The 23716-nt window shown below is 44.5% G+C and overlaps 1 protein-coding gene across 4 annotated transcripts in view; it reads left to right on the top strand.

Annotated features, from left to right (window-relative positions):
* tbc1d2b (TBC1 domain family, member 2B) overlaps positions 1-23716 on the top strand; it is a 107632-nt gene that overhangs the window by 13632 nt on the left and 70284 nt on the right. For 3 of the 4 annotated variants that reach the window (XM_038784136.1, XM_038784135.1, XM_038784137.1), the window contains one exon: positions 2980-3130. In XM_038784136.1, coding sequence (XP_038640064.1) covers positions 2980-3130 — 151 coding nt within the window. Of the gene's footprint in view, positions 1-1732; positions 1950-2979; positions 3131-23716 lie in introns of those variants that run through there. The other variant, XM_038784139.1, reaches the window with a different exon arrangement.

Here is a 23716-nt window from a genome sequence, read left to right as displayed (position 1 = left end):
GAGAAGGTTTAATAGACTTAATACCAGGAATGGACGGTTTGGGGGCAGCACTGTGGCACCGTGGTTAGCATTCCTGCCTACGGTACTGAGGACCCAGGTTCAAATCCCGGCCCTGGATCACTGTCCGTGTGGAGTTTGCACGTTCTCCCCGTGTCTGCGTGGGTTTCACCTCCACAACCCAAAGATGTTCAGGGCAGGTGGATTGGCCACGCTAAATTGCCCCTTAATTGGAAAAAAATGATTGGGTACTCTAAATTTATAAAAGAAAAAAAGGAATGGGCGGTTTGCCGAATGAGGAAAGGTTGAAGAAGTTAGGTTTGTATCCACTAGAGCTTAGAAGAGTAAGAGCCGACTTGACCAACATCTTTAAGCTCCTGAGGGGTATTGACTGGGTGGATGTGGAGAGGGCATTACCTCTTATCCGAAAATCTTGAACTAGGGGTCACTGTTTAAAAATGAGGGGTCACTCATTTGAGGGGCTAAATGAGAATTTTATTTCTCTGAGGTCCGTGAATCTCTGGAACTCTCTTCCTCAAAAGGCAATGGAAGCAGAGGCTTTGAATATTTTTAAGGCAGAGCTGGATAGATTCTTGATTAACACGGGGGTGAAAGATCCCGTGGGGTTGAGGTTACAATCTGATCAGCCATAATTTTATGGAATGTCGGATGAGGCTCGACGGGCCGAGTGGCCTACTTCTCCTAATCTGTCTGTTTATAAGTAGATGTAGGACCTTGTGCGTCAAGTCCCGTTAAGGTCAAGTCCTCAGGCACTTAAGGGAGCACCGGCTGCCACTGAACCTGGGATTTAATCTAAATGAATGTGTAAAAGAAGAATAACCAATTGCAGTGATAGACCTACTGGATTGGTGACCTTAACCAGGACGAACACAAATCAGCGACTAGTATTTGAACAGGATATAGCGGGGAAGTGGAGGTTTATAATGACGTGTTCACATCTCTTGGCGTGCAGTGGGATAGATGGAACCTCTTGAGGAAGGATGATCATAGAGATGGAGGACAATGCCTGTTGAACTGGATAGGCTTGTGAGGAAAGCACCCATTAACCAGAGATGGAGTCAAGTTTTGGAGGGCACAGGAGAGAACATGAGTCTGAAGTGAACTAGATTGACCCTGGTATATTACTCAAAAGCGCTCTACCTGGACATTGCTCTTTAAAGGTCAAAATCGGCAATGATCGCACTTTTTGCCCCCACCGTTCAGGTAGACACCGTATAAATGACCTCGCACTCAGGATCGCTGAATCCTAGTGGAAAGTGCCGGCTGTTATACCATATAAAATTTTTATATCATTGTCCCACCACTTAGTACATTTTGTTCAGTAACATTCTGTTTGATTCTCAGTTCATCCTAACCCCTGGCATTTCTCAGCCTACGATGATCGTTAACTAATGTCTGGTGCATTTTAGAATTTACCAGTTTTTTTCGAAGCGTGGAAGGATTGGTAAATGGCCACTTGGTAACTCCCAGAAATGCAATTGTATCTGGTGTGAAAAATGTTGTCACAGTTCTGAGAAACAAGAGTGTTGAAAATTTGTTCGAGGATAAGTACCACCATCTATGAGGCGGGCAGCAGCACACAGCAAAGACTTTGTTAAACCACAGGTTTCAATAAAGGTTTGTGCTGACGTGTTAGACTCGTACTAAATGAACATCCTGTGCTGGTATATTTGATATGCAACATCTCCCAAGTGGTTCTCTTGCAGCGCTGATAGTGGCAGTGAGGTTGGATTTTTAATTGGTTCGCCGAGAGTTGAATTTTCTTTTAAGCTATTAAGATGTAAATTATTTTATTTTTTAATGCATTTTTACGAGCTGCTGGCTTAGCTGGCTGGGCCAGCATTTGTTGCTTATCCCTAATTGCCCTTGAGGGGGCATTTAAGAATCAACCACATTGCTATGGATCTGGAGCCACATGTAGACCAGACCAGGTAAGGACGGCAGATTTCCTTCCCTAAAGGACATCAGTGAGCCAGCTTGATTTTTTTTTTTAATGACCATCAACAAATGTCATCATCAGACTTTTAAATTCCAGATATTAATTGGATTCAATTGCCACTACCTGCCGTGGCGGGATTCAAACCCAAATCCCACCCCCTCAATTTCGCTTGTGCATTTTTGGCAACTTCTTTCCTTATAAAGATCACAGAAGCCACTGTCTGCAGTGTTTGTCATCTTAAAGGTGCTCAAATTACTAGGCTGTCAGTTTGTTAAGATGCACATTAAAGTTTACGGCGTATTGTTAGCTTTTTATCTTTGCGGAAGTAATGATTCACCAGCTGATTAACAGCCCGACAGGCTTACTCTGTGGCTGGAACCAGTGTTATTCCAATTAGCTGGTCGGTGTTCTGGGTTCCTGTGATCGATGCAGTGGTGGGGATGATCACCCGCATCCACTGGATGGGAGGATCCGCTGCTTGTAAAGCGAGCTTCAGAGCTGCAGCCCCCACTTGCCAGGACTGTCTGGTATCTGAACCCAGATCTGAGTCATTCAATCATGGACTGATCTGTGCATCAGCACTATGGAGGTTTTCTGATTGTGCGATACTTCAAGGAAGCTGGTGCATTTCCAAAACATGTATTTGTGTTAATCCGTGGTAAAGATGGCCAAATATGAAAGCTGTCACTGATTCAAAACAGATATAGAAAACACTTGGGTTAGAAATTTACACTGATTTCTACATTGGTGCTTTCCTCGCCCCTGCCACTTATCAATCTCACAGCTCACATACCATTCCAGGGCAGAGTGCTTGATGCAATACATTTGCAAATATTGACCTTAAACCAGCCGCTGGGTTTCTGAGATTGTCTAGGTGTGGCTGCCAGCTCTGTGGCAGAGGGCCTGCCTTTATCTGGGCCGCTCTAAAGCTGCTACAGCGTGTGGAGGGACTTTAGTACACAAATATATTCTATCTGTTTAAAGGTGTATTGCATTCTGACTTTGTCTTTTCATTGTAACAGGCCCCCAACACACAAGCAATGCGATATTGGCTACAGCAGTTGCAACAGAAAAGGTGGGAGTTCAGTAATAACTGCATTGTCGGGACAAGAGACAATCGAGTATCACCCCCTCTCCCTGATTCAACTACTGGACTAGTTGCTAAAGATGTAGGTAAGTTCTGAAAAGGTCAGTTCGAACACAGATTTGCTGCCTGTTTCTATGTTACACAGTGTGAGTAACTCGTGCTCAATATGAATTCTTTTATACACTGATCAGTCAGGACTTTTAAATAAAGTTCATTGGTAAAAACAAATAGCAGGAAATGGCCCTCATAAGTTACCACAGCCGGTATTTTTTATATTTGAGCCTTGAGTTTTGATAAGCTATCTTGAGCAGAAGGTAAGGGGAAATCTGATTAACTCCCTAGTTGTCCTGACACATGCATTTATAGAATGCAAGAAATAGGAGCAGGAATAAACCACACAGCCCGTCCAGGCGACTCCGCCATTCAATATGATCATGGCCGATTTTGGACTTCAACTCCCATTTTCCCGCCCACTCCCATATTCCTTAATTCCCCAAGCGACCAAATATCTGTCTATCCCAGCCTGAAATATATTCAACAATGGAACAATGACAACCCTCTGTGGTAGAGAATTCCAACGATTCACAACCCTTTGAGTGCAGTAAATTCTCAGTCCTAAATGACCAGGGGCTGGTTTAGCTCACTTGGCTAAATCGCTGGCTTTGAAAGGCCAGCAGCACGGTTCAATTCCCGTACCAGCCTCCCTGGACAGGCGGCAGAATGTGGCGACTTAGGGGCTTTTCACAGTAACTTCATTGAAGCCTACTCGTGACAATAAGCGATTTTCATTTCATTTCATTTCATTTCATTTCCTTATCCTGAGACTGTGGCCTCGTGTTCAGATTCTCCGACCAGCCGAAACAATAACTCTGCGTCCAGCTGATCAAACCCCTTCAGAATTTAGTAGGTGTCAGTGAGATCGCCCCTCAAACATCTAAACTCCACAGAATATAAACCAGTTTACTCAGCCTCATCATAGGACAACCCCCTCATCCCAGAGAACAATTTAGTGAATCTTTGCTGTACCTCCTCCAATGCAAGTATACCCTTTCTTAAATTTCTGAGTGGAGGTTAGCAAAAAGAAGCCTGGTTGTTTTCTTTTCTCTTTCCCCTCTTCCCTCCAACCCAGAGGACCATTTTGGAAGCTGTGGTCTGTGATTGTGGTCAGACTGGAGATGAACTGAGTAGGTAGCAAAGAGCCATGAGGGCACCTACACAATTTCTCCCCCCAAAAAAGGTGAGTTTAAAGTTCTGGTAACTAATCCATACTGTTCCCCAAAGTTAGCAATATAAACTTTCAGCTGCCCTAATATATCTTTGAAAAAGAAAATGAATTTGCAGCACAGTAATTTGGCAGCGAGGTTGTTGCGAGGTTCCCACTCTGATTCCTCACAACCGTAAGTAACAATTCTTCAGTAACTCAGCCGCGTTAAGATTGTAGCCTGCCTGTGGAGGGAATCATGGCTCCCAAGACTCAATGGCACGGCACTTTCTATTCCATGTTTCGGTTTTAAGTCTGTCATGAAGAGGATAACATCTTTGCAGAAGTCCCTTTTTTACATCAAAGTTATGAAATATCGAGACGACAGACCCTGTACCATGCAGCCTGGCTGAGCTGCTTGCTCAGTTGATGTGCACAAGACTACGGTTGCTACTGCCAGAACAAATGTTACGCAGGCACAAAGATATTTAAATAGAGGAAAATTGTAATGGGGAACTAGAAGGTAAATTGTGCCAGCATTGTTGCTAAGATATAATCAGATTGCTCAGCCTTTTTAAAGATTGAGTATTTCCTGTACAACATAATCTGCCGACAAGTGTTCCCTGCTGGGTTGGTTGGTTAGAACTGGCTGTGTGATTAGCTCTAATTATACATAATTTTATGGGAACGTTCTGCAACGTTAGTTTATTAATATTAGATCTGTGTTTTTTTGGTTTTCATTTGTACTCCCCCAAAAATTCTCTTTTCAAAACAAAATAAATCCCATTATAGAACATAGTACACAGAACAGTACAGCAGAGTACAGGCCCTTCAGCCCACGATGTTGTGCTGACCATTTATCCTAATCTAAGATCAGCCTAACCTACAACCCTTCAATTTACTGCTGTCCATGTGCCTGTCTAAGAGCCGCTTAAATGTCCCTAATGACTCTGACTCCACCACCTCTGTGCGTTCCACACACCCACCACTCTCTGTGTAAAGAACCTACCTCCTATACCTTCCTCCAATCACCTTAAAATTATGTCCCCTCATGACAGCCATTTCCACCCTGGGGAAAAGTCTCTGGCTATCCATTCTATCCATACCTCTCATCACCTTAAGTTTTCACTTTGTGAAAACAAAATATCAACTCTATAATTATTCTCAATAGAATTTTTGTACTCAGTGGGGGAAATTAGTGTAACTGAGAGACCACAATTTTCTTGGTTAAAGATGCTCCTCTGTTCTTCCCTTTCTTGGCCTCTTCCTGTCGAGTTTGGAGTGCTGAAGTGGAATTCTATTACAGCACAATTCCACCTTTAGGAGGCAAATGTCATTCCAATAACCAGTTTGAAACCCTGTCTGGATTCTTTTTTCCATTTTTAAAACAAGAAGATTTAGCTGACATTTGCTCCCAGCCCACAGATCAGGCCAGCGCTTCTCAACTCTGGAAGGTTCATAGCTGGAATATAGGCGTGTGGCACTGCTTCAAACGGTAGCACTTTTCAGTCAGACGTTTGTGGATTCAAGACCCACTCCAGACCATGAGCACAAAAATCAAAGCTTGGAGCTTCACAATGAGGAAGTTCTGCACTTTTGGAGGCCCTGGGCGGGATTCTCTGTTCGCCGACGCCTATTTCATGATCGGCGATCGGGCGGAGATTCCCTTTTTACGAATGAATCGGGGATGGGGCCAGTTTTTGGATGCTCCGCCCCCTCGGCGAGTACGGCGCAGGCTCTTAGGACGGCCTCAGGATGTTAGCTGAAGGCCCTCCCTCGATGCTCCGCCCCGATGGACCGGGTTCACGACGGCGCGGTTCACTTGTACTCTCAGTTTTCGTGAACCTGGTGTGGTGGCTGCAGACAGTGTCCAGCACCGCCGCAGTCCGGGGGGTTGGGGGGAGCCGTGACACTGGCCGGATGGGCTTAGGCGAGGGCTGGGGGGGGGGGGACTGGTTGGGGGGGGGGGGGGGGGGGAGAGACTGGTGGGGGGTGGGGGGGGGGGGGAGGCCTGGAGGGGGACACTATCTGTCAGGTCCGCGCGGCGGCCGGCGCCATGTTGTACTTTGCGACCGCTGCGGGTCATCGCCGCGCGCATGTGCAGCCATGGACCCAATAATTCTCCAGCCATTTATTCCTTAATGGCCGTGCGTTTTAAGTGGCGCAGCTGCTAGCCCCTCACCGGTCGGAGAACTAGACACTTTCTCCGGACATAGCCTCAAAATCCGAGAATCCAGCCCCCTGTCTTTTGGATGTGATGTTAAACCAAGGCCTCCATTTGGCCTCTCAATGAATGTAAAATACCACATGCCATAATTTCAAAGAAGAGCCAGGGAAGTTATCCCTGGTGTCCTGTCCAATATTCATCCCTCAATCAACATTAAAAGAAAAAGTTTATCTGGCTGTTATATTGCTGTTTGTGGCAGCTTGCTGGGTGCAAATTGACCACTGTGTTTCCCACATCAAAACAGCAATTAGCCAACAGCAAAACTACTTCATTGGTTGTACAGCACTTTGGGGAGTCCTATTGTTGTGAAAGGCGCTATATGAATTCAAGGAATGTTTCCATTATTCCAATCTAGGCAATAAAGGTTCCCCCCACCCATACTTGGCTGGGTAAAATGTTCAATGAAATTAATCAATTTTGTTCACACTTGTTGTTTGGCAGCTGCCTATGTTGTAAAACTGCTGATTACATTGATGGTTCAGTGAAGAGGATACTGAATTGCTGTGGGTCCAAATAATCTGTAACCTTGTTGGACCATGTCTATGCTTAATTACATTTTAAATGATTATAGTTCAGAGTTTTATGATGAAATGACGTACAGGAAAGAAGCTTTGTGTATATTGAACCCTTCACAGCTGGCAAGTTGGTAGTAAATTCTTCTAATTGTCTTGCTAACACAGAGTAAGCAATTATCTTAATGTGGTGTCACCAATCTCTATTGCTACTCATCTTGATGAATGCGTCCCTCCTGTTTGTTGCTGCAGCCGGAAGCCGATTCACCAAAAAACATCAGGTGATCTGGCTTCTGTTTTGTTCTCAATTTCTCCTAAGAATCACGGTAGCACAGTGGTTAGAACATAGAACATCACAGCGCAGTACAGGCCCTTCAGCCCTCGATGTTGCGCCGACCTGTGAAACCCCTCTAAAGCCCATCTACACTATTCCCTTATCGTCCATATGCCTATCCAATGACCATTTGAATGCGTTTAGTGTTGGCGAGTCCACTATTGTTGCAGGCAGGGCATTCCACGCGCTTACTACCCTCGGAGTAAAGAACCTACCTCTGACATCTGTCCTATATCTATCTCCCCTCAATTTAAAGCTATGTCCCCTCGTGCTGGACATCACCATCCGAGGAAAAAGGCTCTCAATGTCCACCCTATCTAATCCTCTGATCATCTTTTATGCCTCAATTAAGTCACCTCTTAACCTTCTTCTCTCTAACGAAAACAGCCTCAAGTCCCTCAGCCTTTCCTCGCAAGATCTTCCCTCTATACCAGGCAACATCCTTGTAAATCTCGTCTGTACCCTTTCCAATGTTTCCACATCCTTCCTATAATGTGCCGACTAGAACTGCACGCAATACTTCAAATTCGGCTGCACTAGAGTTTTGTTTAACATGACCTCATGGCTCCGAAACTCAGTGGTTAGTATTGTTGCTCCCCATGTGTGCGTGTGTTTCCTCCGGGTGCTCCGGTTTCATCCCACATTCCAAAGATGTGCAGGTTAGGTGGATTGGCCATGATAAATTGCCCTTAGTGTCCAAAATTGCCCTTAGTGTTGGGTGGGGTTACTGGGTTATGGGGATAGGGTGGAGGTGTTGACCTTGGGTAGGGTGCTTTTTCCAAGGGCCGTTGCAGACTCGATGGGCCGAATGCCCTCCTTCTGCACTGTAAATTCTATGATAATCTATGATTAATCTAGGACAAAGGTTTGGCACAACATCGTGGGCCGAAGGGCCTGTTCTGTGCTGTATTTTTCTATGTTCTATGTTTTATGTTCTATTTTTTAAATAAAGTTTTTTGAGCCTGTGTTAACAAGGGTAGGCTGGAAAGGGAAGGACTTTCATTTTTAGTTCAACACAACTGCAGGACAATTGGTGCAAACCGATTAACTAGTTTGGAGTTGTCAATTGGAGGAATTCTATGCAAAATGGTTTAATACTTGAAATGGCCTTCCAGCAAACAAGTGGAGGCAAAACTCTGGAATCACTCGAGCATTTAGATGGGGTCGGGGGCGTGTGGTGGTCAGGGAGGGTGGCATAGCATGAAGGAGCATGAGTTGAACAGTCGTCCTCTTGTAGTATACTGTCAGTATTTGACCATATGAACAGAGGACCTCTTCCCTGCCTCTTCACACTCTTTACCCATTCCCTCTCCCCAGCTGTTTATCGTTCAATCAGATTTACTAAACCATGTTGCTGTTACTGGATTCGGATTGTAGCAATGCACACTGGACAGTATTAGAGATGATTTGCCTCTTTACAATCCATTTTGGGAGTTTTGCAGACATGTGAAATGCCTCACTTTTGAGATTTTGTTTTTAACTGTCTGTCCATCTTTGGCTGTTGTCATGTGAGAGTACCTTTAAGAAATGGATGTTTAAGCAATGTACCTTTTAAGAAATGGAGCAGCTCATATTACTGAAGTGATGTCAGAGGGTGAGGAGAGCTGGGTTTTTAGCTCAGCCATTTTACAGTGTTTTTGGTTTCAGTTTTGAGAAAAGAGCTTGGGTGTGTCTGTGTTTGCAGTGAGCTGGATCTGCTGTGATCTCTGCCAGGACAGACTATCTCTGAATTATTTGGGTGATTTAAACTCATAATAGTAATGTCTTTAACCTGATGTGTTTCTGTTTAAAGGTGTTAAGTCTTTCGGAGATTTGAAGGAACATTTTGAGGGATTATTTAGTGTTGTATTATTTTCGGGGTTAATTTTGAAGTAAGGGGTGGTAAGTGATCCAATGTTTATTTAAAAAGGTTAAGTTGAATTCATGGAATAAACATTGTTTTGTGTTTAAAAACCCACGTGTCCATAATTGTAATACCACACCTGGAGACCAAGCCATGTGGTTCAAAAGCAACAATACATTAAAGGGAGAGGTTGGTTGAGCTCCGTGATACATTTTGGGGTTCTGAAAACGCCGCTCCCATAACACTGTGACACATGTATTTAAAATTGACAGACTGAAATTGCTGCATGTCATGTTTCAAATGAGCATACCTACAATTTCATTACAGCTAAATTAATACTTCAGCTCAACATCTTAATTCCAGAAAATGGAACACAGAAACTAAGGGTTAAAGACCAGTTCTTGAATTATAAGTGAATATGATATGAAATTAAGTATATAGAATTGACACTTTTCAGGTGGAACTGCTCACAAGCTTCCACTGCGTGATCTGTTGTCAGTATGAGACTGTTTAATTTTTGTGTTGTACTTGAGTTCCCACTTGGCACTTGGATAACATGAAGTGAAAAAAATGAAAATCGCTTATTGTCACGGGTAGGCTTCAAATGAAGTTACTGTGAAAAGCCCCTAGTCGCCACATTCCGGCGCCTGTTCGGGGAGGCTGTTACGGGAATTGAACCGTGCTGCTGGCCTGCTTGGTCTGCTTTAAAAGCCAGCGATTTAGCCCTGTGCTAAACAGCCATTCACAAAGAACTGTTGGGTCCACAAGCTGAAGGGAAACTTTCAACCCGGCACCGTGGAGATTTGAAAGCAGGTCCCAGAGGGATAATGAAATTAAAGCATAAAGTGCTGGAAACCTCAGCAGGTCTGGCTACATCAGTGCAGAAACAAAGTTTTTAAAAAATATATAAATTTAGAGTACCCAATATCTTTTTTTCCAATTAAGGGGCAATTTAGCACGGCCAATCCACCTACCCTGCACATCTTTGGGTTGTGGGGGTGAGACCCACGCAGGCATGGAGAGAATGTGCAAACTCCATACGGACAGGGGGCCGGGATCGAACCTCAGGTCCTCAGTGCAGTGAGGCAACAGTGCTAGCCACTGTGCCGCCCCCGCAGAAACAAAGTTAACGTTTCGAGTCCAATGTTCTACCCAGAGAGATGGTACAGAGTAACAACCACTGCAATGACAAAACGTAGAGTTATTTAGAATCATTCAGCCTCTTAATCAGCAGGTTAACTCGAACGAAACATCAAATTGATCTCTAAAACAGCAAAAGAGTCAACTCTGAAACTGTTTGGGGGAAGCTAGGGTTATTGTGTAATCTCATGATGCCATAGGCAGTACTTCTAATCTACCACCAAGCAAGGATTAAACGGTAGTCTAAACAGATGATATAACAGAAAGGCTTGCATTTATATAGCAACTTTTGTTTCTCAAAGAATCACAAAGTGTTTTGCAGTGAAGTGTGACAACAGGAAAGGAACAGGAGGCGGCCACTTAACCTCTCAAGCGTGTTACACCATTTAATTCGATTATGATGTATCTGCATCTAAGTTCTATTTATCCATTTTAGTTCCATATTCCTTAACACTCATGCCTAACGAATCTTAACAATCCAGTTTTGAAACGTTTAATTGCTTCCCATCCTTAATATTGCCTTTGGAGGGGGTGGGGAAGAGTTCCAAATTTTCACTACCATTATTCCACTTCATCGCAGTGATTTCTGTACTTGTGCACACAATTCCCTCTCCTCCTCCAGAGCTCTGGCTACTCACCATTCACAGAATTCTTTAATCTATCTTGGGTCAAGCTTTGCGAATAAACGTGTCAGCCATTTTGATGAATAGCCAAACAGTCCCCCCCCCCCCCCGCGCAAGAGTCTGAGGCGATGGGTCATTAAATATGTTCAGGGCTGAGTTGGACAGATTTCCAGTCGACAAAGACGTTCAGAGGTACGGGGCAGGGAAGTGGAGTTAAGGCCACATCAGGTCAACCATGATCTTACTGAACGGCGGAGAAGGGTTGAGGGGTCGAATGGCCTATGCTCATTTCTTGTATTCCCTGAGTGAGATTACCAGTTTACAGTGGATCTATAAACTCAGTGACCTAGATTCAGATGTTCAAATTTATCTGATTCCATGGACTGATGTTGAGAGTGATGTTGATCACTGGGAAGGAGAGCAGTACATTGTTGTCACCCAGTTTTGAAAGAAATACATTAAGGAATGCACACATGGGCAGTGTTTCTTAGTTCTTTGAGTGTCATGGACAAGTTATTTGCTAAATACTGAAGGGATTTGTTTACAGGTGATCCAGGAAATGTGATAAAACCACAACTGCAACCACGGAAGGAAGCCATGATGTGTTTGTAAGATGGAAACTTCTGACTGCTGAACGTTAAGAAGTGGCGATTTGTTATATAAGTTATAGGTCATTGTTATTAGCTGTCAGCTGCAAGATTTCTAACTCTAAAACATTTAATCTCCTCAAATGATGCATTCATTTCATGAAAGTACAAATTGAATGAATGGATTTCCCATCGTTTTGCTGTTAAATATAGGACGACACGGTGGTTAACACTACTGCTGCACAGCGCCATGGACCTGAGTTTAAGTCTGGCCTTGGGTGACTGTGGAGTTTGTATGTTCTCCCTGTGTCTGCATGGATTTCCTCCGGGTGCTCCAGTTTCCTCCCACAGTCCTAAGATGTGCAGGTTAGGTGAATTGGCCATGCTAAAGTGCCCCTTAGTGTTCAGGGATGTACAGGTTAGATTACAGGGATAGGGTGGGGTGGGCAGGGGAGTGGATCTGGGTAGAGAACTCCTTCAGAGTGTCGGTGCAGACTCGATGGGCCGAATGGTCTCCTGCACTGGAGAGATTCTATGATTCTATATGACTCAGTGCAACCTTTCTAAGGAAAGAGCCTGGAAGATGCTGTTGAATCACATTAGTCAAGCAGATGCTGCCAGTTGTTTGAATTCTGGTTTTGTGTAATTCTGATCACATTTCAAAGTCAAAGAAAACCAAATTGAGAGTTGTGTTCAAGTGCTTTGAAATCCATCCCCCCCCCCTATTCCAATGTAAAGAAATGCACGAGATGTCAAAATCAGGGCACTGGTGGACTGAGTCAATACAGTGATAGATGACCAGGACCGTGTATGAGTTAAGATACGAACAACAGAGCCCATCAATAGGAAACCCTGGCAGATGTTTATTTTCCCCCTTCTCAGCTTGGAGACACTTAATTGTTCAGATCACTCAACACTAACAAGAATTTGAACCAAGAACGTTTCCGGTCTCTGTACAGACCACACATCATCACTTATGAGTCATCAGGCTGGCCACGCCAAATCATTGCTCTGCACGTGTGCAGTTATTTACTCGGCTGCAGAATGATTGGACTTGAAAACACACTCATGGGTTAAGATGTAGCAAAGTCTGTCAGTTGACAAGCTAGCGTGGCTTTTGCTAAAGGTGGTGTCCTTTGCATGTGAGAAGGTGGGCTAAAGAAAGCTAGTGAGTTATTTTTGGTTTTCGCGGACATTTTGCAGTGAAGAGGGTTGCGTGCGAAGATTAGCTTGTGCTTATAAAATACTGTGAAAAAGAAAGGGTAAATCTATTAATGTGACAACTCCAATGATTCATAGGTCAAGCCAGTCGAAAGGCCTCGATGTGTAATCATGATAAAAGGTTCATTTAATGAAAAATAATCTTTTATACATGAGCATTTGTTTTTTTTTATAAATGTTTTTATTGATTTCATGTTTTATGGTCCATGGTTATTGTTGCCAAGTCAAAGCTGTATATATTTTTTTAAATTTAGAGTACCCAATTCATTTTTTCCAATTAAGGGGCAATTTAGCGTGTTCAATCCACCTACCCTGCACATCTTTCGGTTGTGGGGGCGAAACCCATGCAAACACGGGGGGAATGTGCGAACTCCACACAGTGACCCAGAGCCGGGATCGAACCTGGGACCTCGGCGCCGTGAGACTGCAGTGCTACCACTGCGCCACTGCTGCCTGAAAGTTGTATTTTAACAAATTTCCATCGGGTACCCCCTACAGAGAGCGACATTTGTATATACAGCTGTGTTGCGATCTTTGATCTGGCACCCTCTGACCCTATTTTCGGGTCCCTCCTCTTCGGCTCTTCTGCCCTCCCCCGCCCCAACCCCAACCACTCTTTCCTTTGTTTTTGTGGTATGTCTGTGCCTCCCCCCACCTACGTACAGGTCTTGGAACAAGTTAGTGAATGGCTTCCACTTCTTGTGGAAGCCCTCTTCCGACCCACGGATGGTGAATTTTATTTTCTCCAGTTGGGAGGAATTCCGACAGATGGGACAACAATCTGCAGCTTTGGGTGATGCTGCCCGTCGCCAACCAAGCAGGATTCTTTGGCAGGCAAAGGTTAGGCCATGGGCCCTCCTCCCCATGAGTTCTGGCTGGTCTGAGACCCCGAAGACAGCCACCTTTTGGGCATGGCTCCACCCGTACCCCCATGACATTGGACATTGCCTCAAAGAAGGTTGTCCAGAATTCGACAAGTCCTGGGCAGGCCCAAAACATGAGAGTGTGGTTGGCCGGGCCACCCTGGCCATTCACATTTGTCTTCCACCTCCGGGAAGAACCTGTTCATTCGGGTTCTGGTTAGGTGCGCTCTGTGCACCACCTTTAGCTGCATTTGGCTCGACCCTGCGCACGTAGAGGTGGTATTTTCCCTATTCGGTGCTTCGATCCAGAGTCCCCATCCTACTTCTATCTCTAGTTCTTCCTCCCATTTTTCTCTTGTCTCGTCCAGCGGGGAGCATGCCACTTCCAACAGTCGCCCATATTGTTCCCCTGCGTCTGACGGCTCCTTTACTGGTGAGTGTCCCGGCATCTGTGGGTAGGTCGTCGTTTCCCTACAGAAGAATTTTTTTATCTGTATGTGCGGTAACTCTTTTCTTTTGGGCAGTTGAAACCTCTCCGTCAGTTCTTCTAGCGCCGCTAGTCTAATGTCCGTGTAAAAGTCATTAACTGTCGACGTTCCCCCCTCCCCTGTCCTGTCTCCACCTTTTAAAGGTGGCGTCCATTGTGTCTGGTGTGAACCTGTGGTTGTTGCAGATGGGGGCCATGGTGGGCATTTCGGTCAGGCTGAAAATATGTGAGCATTTGTTGAAGCACAGTGAAAACTTACCCCCAGCCTTTGTGACATGAAAGGTTTGTAGATTCTTTTAAGCACTAAAGCAGCTGTGGCCACAGTCCCATCCTCTAGCACTAACCACTGGGTGTTGTAACTCTTTGTCCTCTTGATTTGATACCATCGTCCATGTTGCTGATGTGTGTGGGTGGAAAGAGACATTGTCCAACTCGATGGGATCGTTTTTGTTCTGATGCGTGTGGTGTTTTGGGGTTTAGACTGTGATCTTTGTTGTAAAAGTGGCTTTTTCACTCTTCCTGATTCACTACCTTAGCGTTGCCTTTGTACACTCCTATTTAAAGCATGTACCGTGTACACATTTTAGTGATCTAGTTAAGATCCATACTGTATAGAGTTTCCGTGAGTCAGCTTTTGAGTGCATTTGGCAGGAGAGTGGGATGCAGATTAAATACTGTAACTTGGCTTTGAGGCATGGAAACTTGGGGAGCCGAGGGCAGATTTACAATTTACAACTTTCCTTGCTGAGGATCTTTGCGCATGTAATGGCTAAGAGTAGCAGGGCAGCACGGTGGCGCAGTGGTTAGCCCTGTTGCCTCACGGCGCCGAGGTCCCAGATTCGATCCTGGCTCTGGATCACTGTCCATGTGGAGTTTGCACATTCTCCTCATGCCCCTTAATTGGAAAAAGTGAATTGGGCACTCTAAATTTAAAAAAAGAGTAGCTTGTGACCTTTTTTGTGTTTGCACTGTGCTGTTCTACTTGACCTGGCAGGTTGCCCTCCTTTGTGAAGATGGAGGGGTTGCCGTTTGTGAGTTCTGAACTGCAGACATCCGCTTCCAGACCACATTTGTTCCTAATTCGAGACAATGTTTGAAAAGCTAATATCAAACAGCTGCAAGAATTGTCCAGACTTGTAGCAATGCTTCAGGTCCAAACTGGTCATATAACCAAAGGAAAACATTGGGATATCAATGCCTTTGTTTGGATTGGATTGGACTTTGTTTATTGTCACATGTAGCGAGGTACAGTGAAAAGTATTTTTCTGTGAGCAGCTCAACAGATCATTAAGTACATGAAAAGGAAATAAAAGAAAATACACAATAGGGCAACACAAGGTGCACAATGTAACTACATAAGCACCGGCATCGGATGAAGCATACAGGGGTGTAGTGTTAATGAGGTCAGTCCAGAAGAGGGTCATTTAGGAGTCTGGTAACAGCGGGGAAATGAAATGAAAACCGCTTATTGTCACAAGTAGGCTTCAAAGCTGTTTTAGAGTCTGCTCGTGCGTGTTCTCAGACTTTTGTATCTCCTGCCCGATGGAAGAAGCTGGAAAAGTGTATAGCCCGGGTGGGAGGGGTCTTTGATTATGCTTTAGGCAGCGGGAGGTGTAAATGGAGTCAATGGATGGGAGGCAGGTTTGTGTGATGGACTGGGCTGTGTTCATGACTCTGAAGTGTCTTGCGGTCCTGGCCCGAGCAGTTGCCATACCAGGCTGCGATGCAGCCAGATAGGATGCTTTCTGTGGTGCATCTGTAAAAGTTGGTCAGGGTTAATGTGGACATGGCTTTGGCTTTGTACAGAAGGGAAGAAAACGAGACTCGATTCCATTCAGCTTTGTCTAAATTGACATGTTTTATATCAGTGCAAATACTGGACCAGGTAAAGGGCGAAGTTGGTTATACTGTTTTTGTCTTGTGCATGTGTGAAATTAGACATGTTGTGTCTCACCACCATGTGACAATGTTTTCTAGCTGTCCTTTCGACACCCTAAATAGAAAATGACAGTTAAAGTAATCAAGCTCTTTGTTTGGGGAACTGACATATGGCAGATATTCGAATAGAGGAAGATTGAATTTTTGGGAGGGTTCTTCTCTTCCCCCCCCCCCCCCCCAGCTGCAGTCACCCCATGTCACCCAGGGGTGCCAAGTGTGATTGCCGCACCCTTGCTGCCACACTGGCTGGGGTCACCTGAGGAAAATCGCAATCTGTGATTTGTATGTCGAACAGTGGAAATATTAACAGCAGCTAAGAGAGAGACTGCTGGGAAATCTCAGCAGGTCTGGCAGCATCTGGACTGAGAGAAAAGAGCTAACGTTTCGAGTCCAGGTGACCTCCTTTACGCTCCTCCAATTCCGGCCTGTAGGACACCCCCCATTTTAATCACGTTGGTGGCAGTGCTTTTAACTGCCAGGCCCATAAACATCCCAACATCTCTCTCTCGCTCCTCCAAAATCCTTTTAAACCTCTTATTATGATCAAAATTGTGGTCATTTGCCCAAACATCTCCTTATTTCACTCGTCCAATTTGGTTTGCTATGTTTCCAGTGGGATGTTTAACTATGGGAAAGGCCACGACACAAGTACAAGTTGTTATTTTAGTCATTTTGGTGCACAAGCTATGCAGCACTTGAGATCTACTTTATTTGCTTTGAAGATTCTTAAAAGGACTGTGTGAACTTTGACCACTAAGAAATACCTCTGATGAAAGCCGTGTCCATGTTGTGTATGGAAGTTTTCAGTCTCGGAGGAAGTGCCAGTTTGATATGTTTTGAAATTGGGTTTCATTCTGACACTACTAGAAATAGAGGCACTAGAACTTGCAAAATAGAACTTTGGAAAACCTCCTCCTGCCCTCCCACTCTCTCTTCCTCATTTGCCCCAGCCACTTGGTTCTAATCTTTGTTCCTTTGCGGAACTATAGCCTCTCCCTACACCACCCTCTGCTGTTAGCAAAGTCTGTCCAATAGTTTTTTCGAATAAGGGACAAAAGTTGCTGACTTCCTTCCCAAGGAGCTAAAAGTAGTACTGCCTTTGGTCATGACATATTTCCATGGTGTTGAGAAATGAGCCAAGTGCAATTTGATATTTTCTCCATTGATCTCTTACATATTCAAAACACAATGTAACTTTCCAGGGCTACTACAAATAAAGGATTCCGAAGATTTGTCTGTGTATTAGCAATGCAAGAGCAAGAACAGGCCATTCTGCCATCCCGCCGTCCCATCACATTGGTATGACAACTCCATTCCAACTATCACAGGCGCTGGTCTTCAGCCAATTTGGGTTACTCCAGCTGACAGAGAGAACAGCTGAGTGTATAGGATGCAGCAAAGGATTCTTCAGTTGTACCGCTGAAGACTTGTGTTCCAGGACAGGCCAAACCCTAGCCTGGTTGTTCCAGTACAGCTGCAACATTGGCACATAGCTGCCAAAGTGCAAAATTGCTCAAGTCTATCCCGTCCACACAAGGCAGGACAAATCCGAACAGGCCAATTAATGTCCCGTCACTCTGGTCTGGATGGTAAGTAAAGTAATGGAAGGACTGGCTCGGAGCGTTATCAGCTGGCACTTAATCACCAACAGCAATGCCAATCTTTACATTGTAAGAAGTCTTCCAACACCAGGTTAAAGTCCAACATGTTTGTTTCAAACACTAGCTTTCGGAGCACTGCTCCTTCCTCAGGTGAAGGAGCAGTGCTCCGAAAGCTAGTATTTGAAACAAACATGTTGGACTTTAACCTGGTGTTGGAAGACTTCTTACAGTGCTCACCGCCGGCATCTCCACATCATGGCTACAATCTTTACATTGACTAAAACTTCGCCTTTTAGCTGCCTCTCGCTGATTTGGGGACTGACTCAGCAGATTTTGGGCTGTGTGTCGCAACAGAACTGACACCAGTTTTATCCCTGAAATTTTGTGCAGCATTATTAATGCAAATTATTTATAGGAATGCCCCTGCTGGCATTTCACTGCTCCCAGTTACTGATGAGATGCAAATTTTTTCAGCGGCAAATATATTTCCGTGCAGTGTCTCAGACTTTATAACATTTGCTATGATTGTTTCCCAGCGATCACAAATTGTAATATCACTGATTTATTTTACTGTTGAAATTCTTGTTGCAACAGATCTCAAATTGAGACACTATAATTTTGACGATTAGCTGAGCTCAATGGGGGGTAATTCTTAGCTTTTGTTCAGTTATGGGGCTGGTTTAGTTCACTCGGCTAAATCGCTGACTTTTAAAGCAGACCAAGCAGGCCAGTAGCACAGTTCGATTCCCGGACAGGCGCCGGAATGTGGCGACTAGGGGCTTTTCACAGTAACTTCATTGAAGCCTACTCGTGACAATAAGCGATTTTCATTTTCATTTTCCATTTCAGTTAGCTGCTTACAACCAGGACAATAACAGGGGCTTCACAGTTGGGAATTTTCCCAGAGTTGTTCCTCTTTTAGCCTAAGATTTTCCAGATTTTTTACCTTTTTCCCAGTAGAGGGGGTTGGATTGAGTTGAATGGTGTAAGCAGGTAAGTGTCTGATGAGATGGGTTGCAATCTTCATGGATCAGCTGGTCCATTGCTTTCTCATGTGTCCCTATTTACACGACTGATGTGACAGAAGATGTCTTGAGCAGTAGACAATTTAAAAAACAATGTCAAGGCGCCGTTAGTAAAGGGTTCTGTCGACAGAGCATTGAAATTGTCTCAACCTTAATCTGTTTTTTTAACCTCCAACTTGATCATTTATCATTCAGATGTGAATATATTTTGTCACAGTATATGTACACTGTTGGATTTATTGCTTTGCAGTGATGGTTATTGTGTTTAATAAGACCAATGGCAGGAGAAAAATTGAGCTGTTGGAATAACCTGTAGTTTTGTTTGGTGTTATTTGAAGTTTTAACGAGCCCAGTATTTTTTTGTAATTTGTCTTCGGCATGTAAATGTTACTGACATTTGTCCATCATAATTGTCGGAGCAGAATTTTACACTCGTTCTCATGGGTTCTGAGGCAGGGGTATTGCATGGAGTGGATTCCCTTCTGGATTCCCCCCTCCCCCCCGACTCAGATGCAGTTTCATGGTGGGGTGAGCAGGGCCTCAGGAGGGTAACCTACCCTTTTACCCTTTTCCCAATTAAGGCCACTTTATGGCCACTTAAGTGTCTTTACCTGCCGAGCCCCAATTCTTAGGCTTACAGACACAGGAGAGCAGGGTGGGAATCGGTGAGGGGGGGGGTACAACTCAAGCTACAGGCTTCTTCAGATTTGGGGAACCGTCCCCTCTGGAACTGAGCGCTCCAGCCTTCCCTAACTCCTGCCTGATGGCCTACCAACCCCCCCCAACCCCACACACACACCACCACCACCCCAAAACCGGACATCCCCTACCCTAGCACCCCTGGGACTTGCCTTAAGAACAGTCTTGGGACTTTGTTCCCTTTGTCCCAAGCAGAGCATTGCAATATCTCTTCTAGCCACTGCAGCACTATGCCTGGAAGGGTTGAAGAGCTGTGGGCCAATCAGTTCGAACATGATATAGTAATGGGCTCTGAGAGTTGACTGGAGCTACACTCACCACCCTGAAAATCCCACCCTCCATTCTTATTTGTCCTGTTGTTTGGTGGCAATTTGTTTCTACAATGCTACAGCTGCTGGGCAATTTGAAGTCATTGCAAGTCTGCTGCTGACCTACCTCAATGGTTCAGTTGAATTCTTCCTCCTAGTGCATCACATACTAAGTGGTTGAAACCACAGAGCTGCAACATGTAACCGACAGCTCAGGGTTCAGCACTAGGATTATTGAATACACAATCACAAGTCCTAACTATTTCTCATTTGTAGGTTGCTAAAAGGGGAAACATGTTGTTAAAACTTTTCATCTGGCATTCGTTCGGACAAATGGAAGAATGCCGAATTTCAAATGTTCACAACAATTTATACTAAAGGAGAAAAGGGTGCTGATTGGTTAACAAGTTGCCTTTGACCGAGGCACTGCCATGGAGAAAGCAACAGGGAGCTATAAGCCAAAAATGATGCTAGGCTTGAACAGATTCCTTTCGTTTGCAGAGAACAGGTCCCCATTTACGAAAGTACTGCATGTCATTTTTGGCGCATAGAAAAATGAGCAATGTTATTAGCTCAACTGACCACTTTAATTTGTTTATTAGTGTGGTTATTAGCACATTACCCGAGTTGTTCAGCAAGTGCTTCCCTATTGCAGAATCACATCTAACAATAGGCGTTTTGTTTTTGGTTTTGCGAGTGTGGGCTGGTTGAGCATGGTCTGTACTCTATTAGAAATAACTGGAGGAACATGCTGTTTGATTCGATCAGCCAATCATGGGATCTATGGCCTAAATATCTGGCATCACACTCACACTGATATTTATACATTCTGCTACTCAATTGTGTGATAGGGAGAATGCCTCTGGATTGATAACAGTATCATTTTAGTGGAAATACACCTCACACAGCCACTGCACAGCAGCATAAAATAGTCTGCTAATCTCTTCAAACTTTTGAGATACTCTGCCCTTTTATGGTAATTTATGGTAGAGTAGGCACTTTTCAGATCTGATAAATGGTGGTATTGGCCCTTTTGTGCGTTTGCATGATGCACAGTGAATAATTGTTCAATATTTAAAATTCAAGTGCTAATAGTCTTTATTAGTGTCACAAGTAGGCCTACATTAACACTGCAATGAAGTTACTATGAATGTCCCCTAGTTGCCACATTCCGGCGCCTGTTTGGATACACTGAGGGAGAATTCAGAATGTCCAATTCACCTAACAGCACATCTTTCGGGACTTGTGGGAGGAAACCGGAGCACCTGGAGGAAACCCACGCAGACACGGGGAGAATGTGCAGACTCCGCACAGACAGTGACCCAAGCCGGGAATCGAACCCGGGACCCTGCCGCTGTGAAGCAGCAGTGCTAATCACTGTGCTACCGTGCCGTCATCTGTACTCGCAAGCAACTGTATTTATTCCTCACTTCACCTTATAGGGCCAGTCTTTTATCCCATTCCAACCATCCTTGCATTTTCTCCCTCCATTGCATACTTTTCCTAATTTCTGTCTCCATTTCTTGACTCAAAGGGTTGGGAATCTTGGGGATTCTCTGTCGCAGAGCAGCGTGGATGCTCAGTTGTTGCGCATATCCAAAGCCAAGGTCAATAGAGCTTTGGGTAGTAAGGGGTATGAGGATAATGCAGGATGATGGAGTTGAGATAGGTGATTATAGATGGTGATGCGAATCACATTTTTAAGAATACACTGAAAAGGGGCATGGACCTCAGTGCAATTGCTGAAGCTGAGGTTCTTCTGTAACCTTTTTCCTGAATCCTTCATTGGAAGCAAGCACAATTCACCAGTGTGGAACACTTAACTATAAAAGCCTACCTAATTTCACAGTTCAGTCCAATGATTGACTTGATCCATTATATGTCAATACTTGAGAAATAATTGGCTATGCCTTTTCATCTTGATGCGCTACCCAAGCTGCTTAAATTGCCAGTCAACAAATTATTGCGCCCACTTGACCCAGTTGATGAGCGGCTTAAAGAATGAAATTCTGAGACTGAAAAGATTTCTCAAATGCAGTGTGATATAATAGCCACAAATCCAGGTCCACTGGAAGCAGGGTTATAACCAGAGTTGTGTTATCAGATGGCCTGTCCTCTGGCAGTCTGTTTTATTCTTTCTATTTGATGACGAAACCAAACCGCGAGAAGCAGAGGAATCTGAAGGAGTGACTCAAATTGCGTAATGAGCTAGACAACGTTAAAGATGTGGGCAAGACCATGGCAGATGACATTTAATGCAGACGACTGCTTCGTATAAGGGAAAATAATGGACGCACGTGTTATCTGAAGATTGTTGCAATAGGTAAGGGCAAAGCTGAATAGATCTAGGGATCAATGGACCTCACCAATAAACATGTTCAACCAGTGCAGAGCAGCAGTCAACAAGCGGAACATGATTTTAAACACTACAGCCAAAATAGCAGGATCTAAGACACAGGCGGTCTTAATGAAATTGTAGAAAGCTCTGCTGGGATTGGATCTTGTCTCATTCTAGGCACCGAATGCCGAAGAGAGACTTTTAAGGCTGCAGGTCACTGCAAAGTGGAACCACAGGGTCTGAGTTATGAGGGGAAACTGGGAAAGTAGCAAATGAGGACCTCCCTGACTCAGTGGAAAAGTACCCTGGAAAGCAAATAAAGAAAACTGGAAGGACTCTCAAAAATCCCTCAAAATCTCAGCCGAGTGTGAAATAAAGAAGGAATACTTCTGGAGATATGGCCAATCCTGTAACTTGCCTCAATCAGTTTACCGTATGTATCGTCCATTTTAAAAAGGATACCTGCAAATAAAGACACCTAATGTAATAATCTTTATTGTCACAAGTAGGCTTACATTAACACTGCAATGAAGTTACTGTGAAAAGCCCCTAGTCGCCAGACACGGGAAGAACGTGAATACACCACACAGACAGTGACCCAAGCCGGGAATCGAACCTTGGACCACGGAGCTGTGAAGCAACAGTGCTATCCACTGTGCTACCGTGCTGCCCACATGCTCCTACAATCCCAACCGTGGGCATTCCCCATTAGCTTTGCCCCATCACAGGTAGCTCTACCTTCAGATACCTGGCACTGAACTCTTTAAATTCCCAACCCAAACTTTTCCGTGCCTTCTATCTCTCGTTTAAAACATTCCTCAAACCTGCCTTTATTTTTTTAAAAACAAAAAGTGTTCTTGGGATGTGGGCCTCGCTGGCTGGGCCAGCATTTGTTGACAATCCCTAATTGCCCTTAAACTGGGTGCCTTGTTCGGCCATTCCAGAAGGGGGCAGGGAGTTAACCGCATTGCTGTGGGCCTGGAGGCCAGACCTGGTAAGGGTGGCAGATTTCTTTCCCTGACGGACATTAGTGAACCTCTGACTATGCTTTGGTCAGTGCTCCTGAAACTTCTTTAGCTCGGTGTCAATCTTTTTTTTTATGTAAATTTAGAGTACCCAAATATTATTTTTTCCAATTAAGGGGCTAATCCACCTAATCACATCTTTGGGTTGTGGGAGTGAAACCCACACAGACATGGAGAGAATGTTGCTTGGTGTCAATCTTTGTCCAGACATTTTACTCCATGAAAGGTGCTACATAAATGCAGTCATTGTTGTTTCGAAAGCAACGCCCCAGAAAGCAATGGAGGGACTCACATTTTCTCAGTGAGGGATGCCAGAGTGCATCAACATTTAAAAAAAAAAATTTAGAGTACCCAATCCATTTTTTCCAATTAAGGGGCAATTTAGCGTGGCCAATCCACCTGGCCTGCACATCTTTAGGTTGTGCGGGTGAAACCCACGCAGACACAGGGAGAATGTGCAAACTCCACACAGGCAGTGACCCAGAGCCGGGATCGAACCTGGGACCTCGGCGCTGTGAGGCACTGCACCACCGTGCTGCCCTGGAGTGCATCAACATTAATCAAATATTGACTCACCTTAACATGGCAACCGATAATGACCCAAACGGTGTGGAATTGTGCACAACTAATCTGTAATTCAGATCTGTGAAGGTAACGGATCACACAGCGGTTCAGAGATACCAAGTAATTTAAAACACCA

The sequence above is a fragment of the Scyliorhinus canicula genome, chromosome 24 (assembly GCF_902713615.1).
Source record: "Scyliorhinus canicula chromosome 24, sScyCan1.1, whole genome shotgun sequence".
NCBI lineage: Eukaryota > Metazoa > Chordata > Chondrichthyes > Carcharhiniformes > Scyliorhinidae > Scyliorhinus > Scyliorhinus canicula.
This window is presented reverse-complemented; position numbering and strand designations above follow the sequence as displayed.